Source organism: Pygocentrus nattereri, chromosome 16 (genome assembly GCF_015220715.1).
Source record: "Pygocentrus nattereri isolate fPygNat1 chromosome 16, fPygNat1.pri, whole genome shotgun sequence".
Classification (NCBI taxonomy): Eukaryota; Metazoa; Chordata; class Actinopteri; order Characiformes; family Serrasalmidae; genus Pygocentrus; species Pygocentrus nattereri.
In genome coordinates this window covers 35990599-36002022 of record NC_051226.1, presented here as the reverse complement: position 1 = coordinate 36002022, position 11424 = coordinate 35990599, and the positions used below count along the sequence as shown (strand labels likewise).

At 42.6% G+C, this 11424-nt stretch overlaps 1 protein-coding gene across 1 annotated transcript; it reads left to right on the top strand.

Annotated features, from left to right (window-relative positions):
• Nucleotides 1-2802: 2802 nt before the first annotated feature.
• On the top strand, nucleotides 2803-6470 carry gstt1b (glutathione S-transferase theta 1b). Its single transcript, XM_017725232.2, has 5 exons — nucleotides 2803-3007; nucleotides 3709-3796; nucleotides 4696-4846; nucleotides 5030-5206; nucleotides 5968-6470. Exons 1-5 carry the CDS (start codon nucleotides 2896-2898, stop codon nucleotides 6163-6165), a joined length of 726 nt encoding a protein of 241 aa, XP_017580721.1. The 5' UTR covers nucleotides 2803-2895; the 3' UTR covers nucleotides 6166-6470.
• Nucleotides 6471-11424: the final 4954 nt, after the last annotated feature.

Below are 11424 nucleotides of genomic sequence, written 5' to 3'. Positions count from 1 at the left end.
CAAAGAACCACAAAGAGCAAACAAACACAAGGTACATCAGACAAACACTGACTGAAACAAAGGGCTTGATAAAGGCTATAACGAATGAGGAACACCTGGGAGAGGGAGGAGACGGAGACTATAGACAGGTGAGGATACTAAGGGGGGGGGGAGCAAGTAACAGACACAGGAACAAGGGAAAACAAGGAGGTTCCAGCAGCCATGTTTTACAATATATGAAGTAATCTAATGCAAAAAAAATTAATTACTCTACCATAAAGGGTCAATTAATAACATTTATATTCACTTTCAGAAGCTAAAAATCAGTCAAATATAAAAAACATCAAGCTGACAACCTGAAAACACACACACACACACACAGCTGGTGTGTTGCTTTTATTTACATCACAACATAACAGAACTTCAAGAAGGCCTAGAGTGACGATTTCTTACAAAATAGACCAGTACAGTCTACTGGAAATTAAAATAGTCAATTCCTGCCACTTCATAATTTGCAGATAGGTAGGATTTCTCTCCAGCTCCTGAAGCCCTAGCCAATAGGAGAGCTCGCTTAGCTATATCTACCTAGATACCGCTGAGAAAAACATCTGATTGGCCAATTTTATTCAGGGTGTTGGAAGAATTCAGCCCTTCTGTTTCTATCCAAAACATAAGGAAACCAGAGTAGTGCTGTAATATTTACAGAGTTGAAATGCAAGCTTGATTCTATTGAATAAAAATGACCTAAAAATTAAAGACTTGCTTTTTTTGACCTCAGAAATCTGCAGACATTCTCTGAAGGCCTAGAAAGCCCGGAGGGCGCTCTCCTGGGGATAATTTATAATAGAAACCCCATTCAACCCACCTTACCCTCATGATCCCAGGAAGATAAAACACAAAGCAGCTCAGTGTTATGAAGTCGACGGAAGCCATGGGAGATTTTCTGGACACCAGCGTACAGACGGTGTGACCTACATTCATGTATCTGCTGGTTTCATCACCTTTGTATCGAAGGCTGTGAATGCTGTTAGCATCCAGCTAACACTTGCGCCGTAGCTACGGTAAAGCACTGCTTAAAAAAGACCACCAGAACTGTTCAGATTAAAACCTGATGGTTTGGTTTTCTAATCGGAATTGGCTTAAAGGGAAATTCCACCAATTTTTCCAAAAATTCAACATAAACAAAAGAAGAAACACGGAGCCGGGCATCTGGTTAGCTTTAGCATTACTGCTACACACACAGCCATTCCGAGTGGTTTGGTGTGAAACGCTCTGTTCTAGAGAGACATACGCAGTCAGAGTTGTTCACAGTGGTGGTGATAGGAACCAGACGTCCACCTTCCTCACAGAGAGTTTACTATTACATGAAATGGTTATGAATTCACTGCCTGACGTCTGAAACACTGTTTTACAGTAGTTTTGTGATAAAGTTCTGGTCTAAAACACATCTTAATACATTTGTTTTGATCCATTTGTGGTGCAGGGCTACATGAAAGTTGTTATAAGGCAAAATAGTCCCCATAGAAAATGTATTATTTTGGATTTATCACTATTTTACCATCATCAGTGTTAAATTAACTAACTCTGAAGATAAGTGTAGGTTCACTGGTGTTTTTTTACAGTAAATAAAATGGATATATTTGTGTTGTAGCCATGGTGACCCCAGAGTCTGTAAGATTCTGTACAACCTCTTCACATCAGACCAACCTGAATGAGTTTGTTTGCATATCAAGGCCTGAATTCTTCAGACAGGAGTTCCCCTTTAATGATTAGCAGTAGAGGCCTCTAGTTGTCTGTAGGACACCTTTAAAAAAGAGTGAACCTGCAATCGAGTCATTTACACTGTGATATCAACCCATCAGGAAAACACCATTACTGAGAACTGGACACCATCAGGGACCAGCAGACACTTTTAATGGTTTATATGATTATTTCCCCTCCTACGGAGCCCTGCTGAGAACATCCTGGATAAATAAAAATAATGCGTGGCCATGCCTTATTAACGTGTGGGAACTAGACCCTAATGCGTGGCCACGACTTAGTAAGGCGTGGGAGTGAGATCACGGCTTGCTAAGTCGTGGCCACGCATTGTTTTTATTTGTACAGGATGTCCCCAGCGGGGCTCCGTAATTTTCAGCTGCAGAAAGAACTGATTTATTTTGTAGCGTTTGCTGAGTTATAAAGCCAGTTGGCTATGCTGCAGTTTTCCTTAGCGTCCTACAGGTGGCGCCATTTAACCAGTTACACAAGAAAATCCAAGTCAAAAAGTTTGATCTGGAAAAATCGCAGGGCGGACGGACTGCTGTGGGAAAGAGGTGGGCAAAAGGCCACCCGTATTCCGGAAAGCCCCGCCCACTCCGCTGTGATTGGCTAGCATTTATTCATTTGTAAATGAGTCCATTTTTTTTACATAGACCACATTTAAAATAACAGTTGACCAAAGAGCTGTACATAAAGACAATATATTAAATATATAAAATTAAACAGATTATGACTGTGTGTGCTGATACAAATAACTACGAAGAAAATAGCGTCAACAACAACAACAAGAACAATAATAACAATCATCATCATCATCATCATCCTCATCATCATCATTATTATTATTATTATTATTATTATTCAAACATAAATAACCCATTTTTCAGATTTTTCTAATTAAACAAAAGACTTTTATTTTATTATTAACGCGTGAAAGTAAAGCGGTACTGTGCACTTTTTCTGATGTTTTCTGTTCAGCTGATATTATTTAAATCACTGTTTCAGAGCCTCCACTGATTGGCGAACTGATAGGGAGTACAAACTTCCAGCCAATCACGTCGCAGAAGGCGGAGCTACAGTTGCTGGAGGGAGCCTCAGGCTTTCTGCAGGCGGCGGCTCCGTTGTATGTAAGTCTGGGAAGAGAAGCGCGTGGAAATGGTGCTGGAGATCTATCTGGACCTCTTCTCACAGCCGTGCCGCTCGGTTTACATCTTCGCCAAGAAGAACGGCGTCCCGTTCGAGTACAAGAGCGTCTCCTTGCTGGCAGGTAACAGCGGGGGTCCAGGGGTCCAGCGCTCGAGCGCTCGGTTCGACTTTCTGCGGAAAGAATTGGACTAAACATCCCGAGAAACGGCGCATCTCCGTTTTTCTCCCATTCTTTGTTGTGGTCTGTTTGCATCGTTATCTCTTCGTTTATGTGACGTCGTGTGAAGTGGATCTGCTCTCTGCCAGGTTTAATCCCCACTTCTTTAGTCTGGTTTACAGCCTGTTCCTCCATTAATTCATCAAACCGAGACTCAGCGCCTCCTAGGAGCAGTGATGTCTGCCGAGCTCCTACAGCGATACTGGGATTATTTTTTGAGGCCACCAGTTAAGTTTCTGAACGCATGGCCTAACTTATATTATGGTCTCTGTATGGTAAATTGTGGCCTTAATGTATTGATTTGTGGTCTCTATAGTAACTTGTGGCCTCAATATTTTAATTGTTGCCTTAATATACAAAATTGAGGCCTCAATATAGTAAACTGTGGCCTCAATACAGTAATTCATGACCTCAGTATATGAATCTAGGGCTTCAATATATGAATTTGTGGCCATGCCTTATTATAAACGAATTGCCATGTCACGTTAGCAGCGCTGTAGATCTGCGTTAAGGAGCTGGTGTTATTGTATGCGTATTATTGTTTATGGCATGTATGTTTGAGTGTTTGACATCTTCTGAAAGTGTGTTTTGCATTTGGCCCCCAGGTGAGCAGTACGGTGAAGAGTTTGGTAAGATCAATGTTCTGAGGAAAGCACCTGCAATCCGGGATGGAGACTTTTGCCTGGCTGAAAGGTGCGGAATGTGCCGCGTAGAACCCGTATTTATTTGGTCAAGTATCCTTATATTAAATGTACTTATTCATGAAATATTTTTACATGCACTTACATGCAAGAATGCATTTAAAGAAAGCTGCGTGCAGCATTCTGGGAGTGCACTGATTAATTAATTAAAGGTGCAATGAGTATTGTTTCATTAAAAGTTCTCATATATGTGTATTTATATAAATAAGTGATATATGTGTAAATTATATATAATCACTGTTGTTGGAATAAAAACCTTGTATCTCCATTTTGACATTTTTCAGTTTTTCACACAATTTGACAATTTTTTGTTTTTGACAATTTTTTTTTACATAATTTTGTGTGTGTATTTCCTTTTTTGACATTTCAGTTTTTCACATAATTTGACTTTTTTGTTTTTGACAATTTTTTGACAATTTGTATGTGATACAGCCATAAGCGGTAATATACACCAGACTGGGGCCTTTCCGCAGATCTAAGATAAATTAAAGAGGAGTCAGAATTTATCAGAAGTTCTTCATTTGTCGTGATTTTTAATTAGAGGCCTCAGATTCACATGAATATTTTTTCTCTGCTAAAACTAATTGTGCAGACCAAACCTGATGTTTTACTTTTGGTGCTTGGACCCCTTAAAAGGATACAGACCTACTTTAGGTGTATTGAGACATGAAGAGGCATGAGGTCATTCTTTTGGTACCATTGTTTGAGAAACAATGACCAACAGTGAGGGTTTAGTAAAGCTTCAGTTCCATCTGTGAAGACATCTGGACTTCATAGTGAAACGTTGGCGCTGAAAGTTGTTAGAACTGCAGCAAGAACTGTATGATATATAGACTGCAGAACGCTGGAGAACGTTCCTCGAGACTAAATTCGGTACCGTCTCTCCTGCAGCGTCGCCATTATGACCTACTTGGCAGAGAAGTACAAGACCCCAGATCACTGGTTCCCGGCTGACTTGCAGAAGAGAGCGCAGGTGAATGAATATCTGTCCTGGCAACACTCGGCCATGCGTCCCCACGGGTCAAAGATATTCTGGCTTAAGGTGAGATGATCCACTAACGTATAAAAGCAGCGCTCATTGTAACCACCGTGTACCACGAAACCCACAATTATATTTCCCGTATTTCAGTTCAACACCAGTTTCATTGTTGTTCTTAATCAAGTGATGCGTAATAGTGTCTGTGCTCCAAAACTGATACATGTGTTTTCGTGTATGTGTCTTCAGCTCATGATTCCAAGGGTTATGGGCACTGAGGTTCCTAAGGAGAAGATGGATGCAGCTTTAGAGGATCTCGATGGCACCCTGAAGCTCTTTGAGGAGAAGTTTCTTCAGGACAGGCCTTTCATTGTGGGTGACCAAATCTCCCTGGCTGACCTGGTCGCTATTGTGGAAATCATGCAGGTACTCAGCTGACAGAGTTCATTCTCAAAAATGATTCTCGGTCTTCCGGAGACAATTCATGATTAAAAGTAATATTTACTGAAGGAATAATCTGGCGAATACTTAAATGTGACCAATTTTCTACTTGCCCCAGAGGTAGCTGATTGGCGAAGACATGCTTGTCGTCTTTGCTTCTTTAGATTGAGTGCTGGAGCTGTGAAGTTAATGTCGCTAACACTTTTAAGTCAATGTTCACCCAAATCTTTTCTGTAACCTAAAATTTTGCCCAACTGAAGACATATAAATACAGATACCTGACCACAGTGACCGAGTACACAGTGAAATTTTGGTCATTTTTATAGATCACAGTAAGTCGCACTGTGTTGTGAAGCACATCGACAAGTCTTGGAGACCTTGATGAAGACCTGGATGTGGTTTTGAAAGAAGTTTCATTGATGTAATTACAGGAGTTGGGTGACTATTGACTTCTAGTGTCTTGTTACACTAGCCTAAACTAAAGCCAAACTAAAACCATTCATTTTTACCCCAAATGGGCGTTTATTGTTGTAAGAACCAAATATTTGCAGAGCCAAAACTATAGTTTTCTAATGACACCAATTAATTGATCCCAGTGTACTGGGAACTATAGAGGAACTGTTCTAGGGTCTTGTTCCCTTCATCCATGTGTGTACATTACACAATGGAGTAAATCCTCAGCTTTCTGAAGTTTGTTCTGCTTGTTAGTTCTGCCGCTAATTTGTTTTTTGTGCTGTGTACTGTAGCCAGTAGGTGCAGGTCTGGATGTGTTTGAGACGAGGCCCAAACTGAGTGCTTGGCGGGACCGCGTTAGGGATGCGATTGGCGCCGAGCTGTTTGATGAAGCCCACCAGGGCATCCTCTCATCCCAGGAATCGGCTAAAAGCATGGACAGCAGCAAACTGCAGCATTTTAAAGCCAGGATCCTCAAAAAGTTCCTCTGAAAACAAAAAGGTGGATCAAATTGAGGTTTTCTAACAGATTGTGTTTGCTGTCGGTCATAAGTGGCATTTTACAGAAGACAGAAATAATCAAATGGAAAAGTTAAAAAGGCAAATGATCTATCAATGAGTCATTTTTAATGTTTTCTCATTCCAAAGTCCATTGGAATGGACTTGGATTAACCTTTACTAATGTTTTTACATGTTCTTGTTCAAACAGACTTGGGATGAACTTTAACACTTTTTCATGTGGTGTTACAAATAGAACATCTTCAGTGCTCACAGCAATAAAGACTTTATGAAAGATCTGCAGTGCTCCAGTGGTTTCTTAAGGCATTCAGTCGTCTCAAATTTCAAATTCTTGCACTCTTATCGACCCCCATCTCACGCAAACATGGGCTTTACAGCATTGTTCCCAAATGGTTCCTATTACTCCAGGGAAGGAGCTGGGCGTCTTTACCCTGTGAGGAATGTCAGCGTGATTTTAACTGACTTCCTGCAGCTGAGCGCTCACTGTGGTGTTAAATCTGCTCACCAGCGTTTTCCTGTGACAGAGAGAAGAGAACAGCTGCGATTTCGGCTCTCGTCTCGTTGAGGCATCTGCTCAGCTGCAGGATAGCGTCCAGGAGGATGTCTGTTTCATATTACTTCCAACATTTGTCTCAGGAAGCCTAAATGTCTCTGGTTGGACGTTCCTGCAGGGTTGTGTTGTAGACCCACTGTGTGTCTACCCCAAGTGAACAGGTACTGTGTCTGTCCACTGATGATGTGCGGAGAACTCTTCAGAGTCAACCCATGAAAAGCACCAGGATCCGACAGCATACCAGGCACAGTGCTCAGAGAATGAGGCGTACAGCTGGCTGATGTTCTCACAGACATTTTCAACATCTCTCTGAGCACTGCAGTCATTCCGTCGTGCTTCAAGTCCACCATCATCATCCCTGTTGCGAAGAAGTCTCCAGTGTCCTGCCTCAATGACTACCGTCCTGTTGCACTCACTCCCATCATCATGAAGTGCTTCGAGAGGCTTGTCATGAGGCACATTAAAGACCAGCTTCCTCCTTCACTGGACCCACTGCAATTTGCATATCGCCCCAGCCGCTCAACAGACGATGCCATCTCCACCACACTCCACCTGGCTCTCACCCACCTGGACAATAGACACCTACGTCAGAATGCAGTTCATAGACTTCAGCTCAGCATTCAACACCATCATTCCTCAGCAGCTGATTGGAAGACTGCTGGGCCTGAACACCTCCTTCTGTAACTGGATCCTGGATTTCCTATCTGAGAGACCTCAGTTAGTTAGAATAGGAAATAACATCTCCAGCACCGCCACACTGAGCACCAGTGCCCCTCAGGGCTGTGTGCTCAGTCCTCTGCTGTTCAATCTACTGACTCACGACTGTACTGCAAAGTGCAGCTCAAACCACATCATCAAGTTTGCTGATGACACGACTGTGGTGGGTCTGGTCAGCAACAACGATGAGTCCGCATACAGAGAGGAGGTGCAGCGGCTAACGGACTGGTGCGGAGCCAACAACCTGTCTTTTAATGTGGACAAAAGGCTCATCTCCCCCCCCCTCCCATCCTCACCATGTTCTACAGGGGGACTGTGGAGAGCATCCTGAGCAGCTGCATCATCGCTTGGCTTGGGAATTGCACTGCCTCAGACCGCAAGACCCTACAGCGTACAGTGAGGACAGCTGAGATCATTGAGGTCTCGCTCCCCTCCATCATGGACATCTACACCACATGTTGCATCCGCAAAGATACCAGCATTGTGGACGACCCCATCCATCCCTCGCACAGACTTCTTTCACTGCTGCCGTCTACCAGAAGACCAGAGCATCCGTGCCATCACTGCTAGACTCTGCAACGGCTTAATTCCTCAAGCGATCAGGTTTTTAAACTTACAAGGACTGATCTGAAAGCACCCCTCACACGCGTACTCTACATTCTCTCTCTCTCTCACACACACACCTCTTTTGATGCTCTACTTGCACAATCTGGAACATTGCTGTTAACACTGTGTTTACACTGTTTACTCGAGTTTTTCTACCACAGTAACTGCTGTGTTTATGTCTGTCATCTGACTGCGTGACTCACAGATCACAGCATGCATCAGCAACATCTCTGCATCTTATTCTCACTACCTCATGTCCAGAATGAGTGCTGTGTCGGTGCTGCACTGTCCTGTCTGTTTACTGTGTCTAATGTCTGTTTAATTTATCGTATTTATTGTTTTTAGCTTAATTTTTTGTTTGCACACTGTCTGCACATTTGCACTTTGTACTGTTTGTTCGTTGTTGCACCGTGATGTTCCTGGAGGAACGTAATTTCACTCCACTGTGTACTGGTACATAGATGGAATGACAATAAAAGCCTCTTGAGTTGTGGTGTGACACCGAGAAGACGTTAATATCCACTTCCACCATATCTGCTCCATAAATCTGTATGGTTTGTGTGGAGAAACAGGATTAACCTGGCTTTTTTGCAAACTAGTCTCAAGACAAGTGTTAGTCAAAACCAGTGAGTCATAACCTGCAGAGCAGGTCCATTACAAAAAAAGACCTCATGCAAAAGTGCATGCCGATCAACAACTGATTACCTCTAATTACAAATGGCATATGATCATAAGTGCAAACACAACAAAGCTTAGATTTGCAAGTGTATTTGAAAAGAATAAATGCTGCCATCAATGCCATCACTTTATCTCCAGCATATTGTACCTTTCACACTAAAAAGGAGCACAGTTCCATGTGCGACGGTGGGCCAGGTGTCCTTAATTTAACCCTGGAGTGTCAAACTGGGTTGCTTCCAGGCCACAGCTCTGCAGTATGGTTTTCCTTCTTCAAACACAGAGTCCAACTCATGAAGGCCTTGCTAATTAACCCCAAGACTGGAGTCTCCGGCATCCCTGACTGAAACAATAGAGCAGTTGTGAATCAAGACCAGTGGCTCCTTTCAGAAAACTTTAGACTTAACATTTGGGGGCAGTCGTGGGCTGGAGGTTAGGGAACCGGCCTTGTGACCGGAAGGTCACCGGCTTGATCCCCAGAGCCAACAGTACGTGAATGAGTGCCCTTGAGCAAGGCACCTAACCCCCGACTGCTCCCTGGGCACGGCAGATAAGGCTGCCCACTGCTCCGGGCAAGTGTGCTCACTGCCCCCTAGTGTGTGTTTGCTCACTAGTCTCACTAGTGTGAATGTGGTGTTTCACTGCACAGATGGGTCAAATGTGTAGGTAAAATGTCCCTGTTGTGGGACTTGTAAGGGTCACTTAATCTAAACCTGCACACTTCAGTGTTTTCTCCAGCGGTGTGCCACGGTTTCGCCAAGTGGATGGGTGGTTCCATTATTCACCACCCTAAAGTAATGGCTTGGTCTCAAACCGCCCTGTTCACATTGTGTTCCACTCCTCCGTAGCACCCAGAATTATTTTTTTTGCCTGTGGTCAGTCACGATCTAGCTGGATAAGCTAATGTTCCTCATAGTGTAACCTTAATTGTTTCTATAAATGCTGGTTAGGTAAGTTCCTCTACGCAAAATCTACTGGAATGCAAACAGCACCCCCTTGTGGAGAACCTTCAGCCTGCTAAACTGTGAGAGTGGGTTATACATCAGGTCCATCAAGCACATCATATCAACATAGAGATGAAGCACAGTTGATGGTGTAAGCAATGCAAACAAGCCAAATTAAAATTCTCCCATTATAGTAAATGAAGCTATCAACATTAGCTGCATTGGGGCATCTAAATGTAGAATTATATTGTTATGCAAAGTTGGGATCACTCACAAAAACTGGCCTTAGTCCTGTTTAAACATGAATTCTGTCTAACATTTAACGTCTCAACACGTGTTCCCTCAAATAGATTTAAAATGAGTGCCTCAGCTGTATTAGCAGGCTATGCTATGTTAGCTGTGTTGGCTAAGGCTAGTGCCCAAAGCTTTCAAAAGCAGAGGAGGTGGCCAATCATATTAAAGCAGTGTGTTACTTTTGCATAGCAACAACCACTCGATTGGTCAAGGCCATTTTCTCCTGTCCTAGCTGTATTTTTCACTGCTGCTGATTGGCTAATGGCAGTGCACTGAAGCTAATGGAGAGTTTGGAGTCCACAGTACCTGCAGTCCACCGCCATAGATTCTAGCTGTTGTAAATGCCATTTATAAGTTGATCTTTTTCAATCACTCCAGCCAGTTTTACAGACATATCTCATAACAAAATGTGTTTAGCGAGAAAACAGGTTCTTTAATTCAATACGTTTTTCTTCCGTTTTCTCCCGTGATAAATGGTGGGGCACCCTTAATGGACAAAATGCCCCTGGTTGTCTCTCAATCAAGATTTTTACAAGACTTTACAGAAAACATTCATGATGACCTGACCCGGAAAAAATCTATGAATTTCTATGTAGTATGTTGCTAAAGCTTGCAATGCTAACGCTAACATACCATTCACTCAACAGTCCATAAGTCCTCATATGAAAATGATCTTAAATTTTGTTTCAGCCATTCATCACAGATTATGAGGGTATGATGTACAGTTATGACATTTGACAGACACTCTTATCCGGAGTGACTTATAATTTGATGTTAACACGGGTAGGTGAAGGTAGTGTTGGGAGTCTTGCCCAAGGACTCTGGGGAATTAAACCAGAGCCTACAGCGTAGAAGGCAAAGGTGTTATCCGCTACACTACACCAGTATAGAGAGACTGTAATGTGTTGATAGTGGTGTTGATAGGAACCGGACGTCTGAAAGGTTCAAAGCCTCTAAAACGCTCCCTCACTGAAATCCATTAAATTACACGGTTATGAATAGGCTGACTGTTGCCTTAGGCTTTGTTTTATGAAAAAAAGGTGTTGGCCTAAAATGCTATTTTTAATGCATTCGCAGTGGTGAGTAAGCCAAAGAAAACTTTTTTCCACCCAGATTTACCGCCACTTCAGTATCACACAATACTGACTGTATTCACTTTGTAGACATTGTGACCCCTGGTTCCTATCACCACCACTGTAAAGAAATCTCAGCCACCATGTTTCTCTTGAATAGTGCATTTCACACCAAAACACTCTGCGTTACTTTGTTTACATCTGCACCATTGAATTATACGGGAATGTTGAGACGTTGGTGGAATTCTCCTTTAACTATAAGTTTTAGTGTAGCAGTTCGAATCCCAATCCATCGAGTGCCTTTACTGTAATATCACCAAACTTAAATGTGCATTTTTGTGTGTGTGTGTTTGACCATTTAGCATGCTAC

What these genes read in the sequence shown, in the direction of transcription:
- gstt1b (XM_017725232.2), top strand. Translation starts at nt 2,896, where the DNA reads ATGGTGCTGGAGATCTATCTGGACCTCTTCTCACAGCCGTGCCGCTCG. An exon ending in GACTTTTGCCTGGCTGAAAG is followed by an intron (nt 3,797 to 4,695) that starts GTGCGGAATGTG and finishes TCTCTCCTGCAG; the next exon opens with CGTCGCCATTATGACCTACT. An exon ending in CTATTGTGGAAATCATGCAG is followed by an intron (nt 5,207 to 5,967) that starts GTACTCAGCTGA and finishes TGTGTACTGTAG; the next exon opens with CCAGTAGGTGCAGGTCTGGA.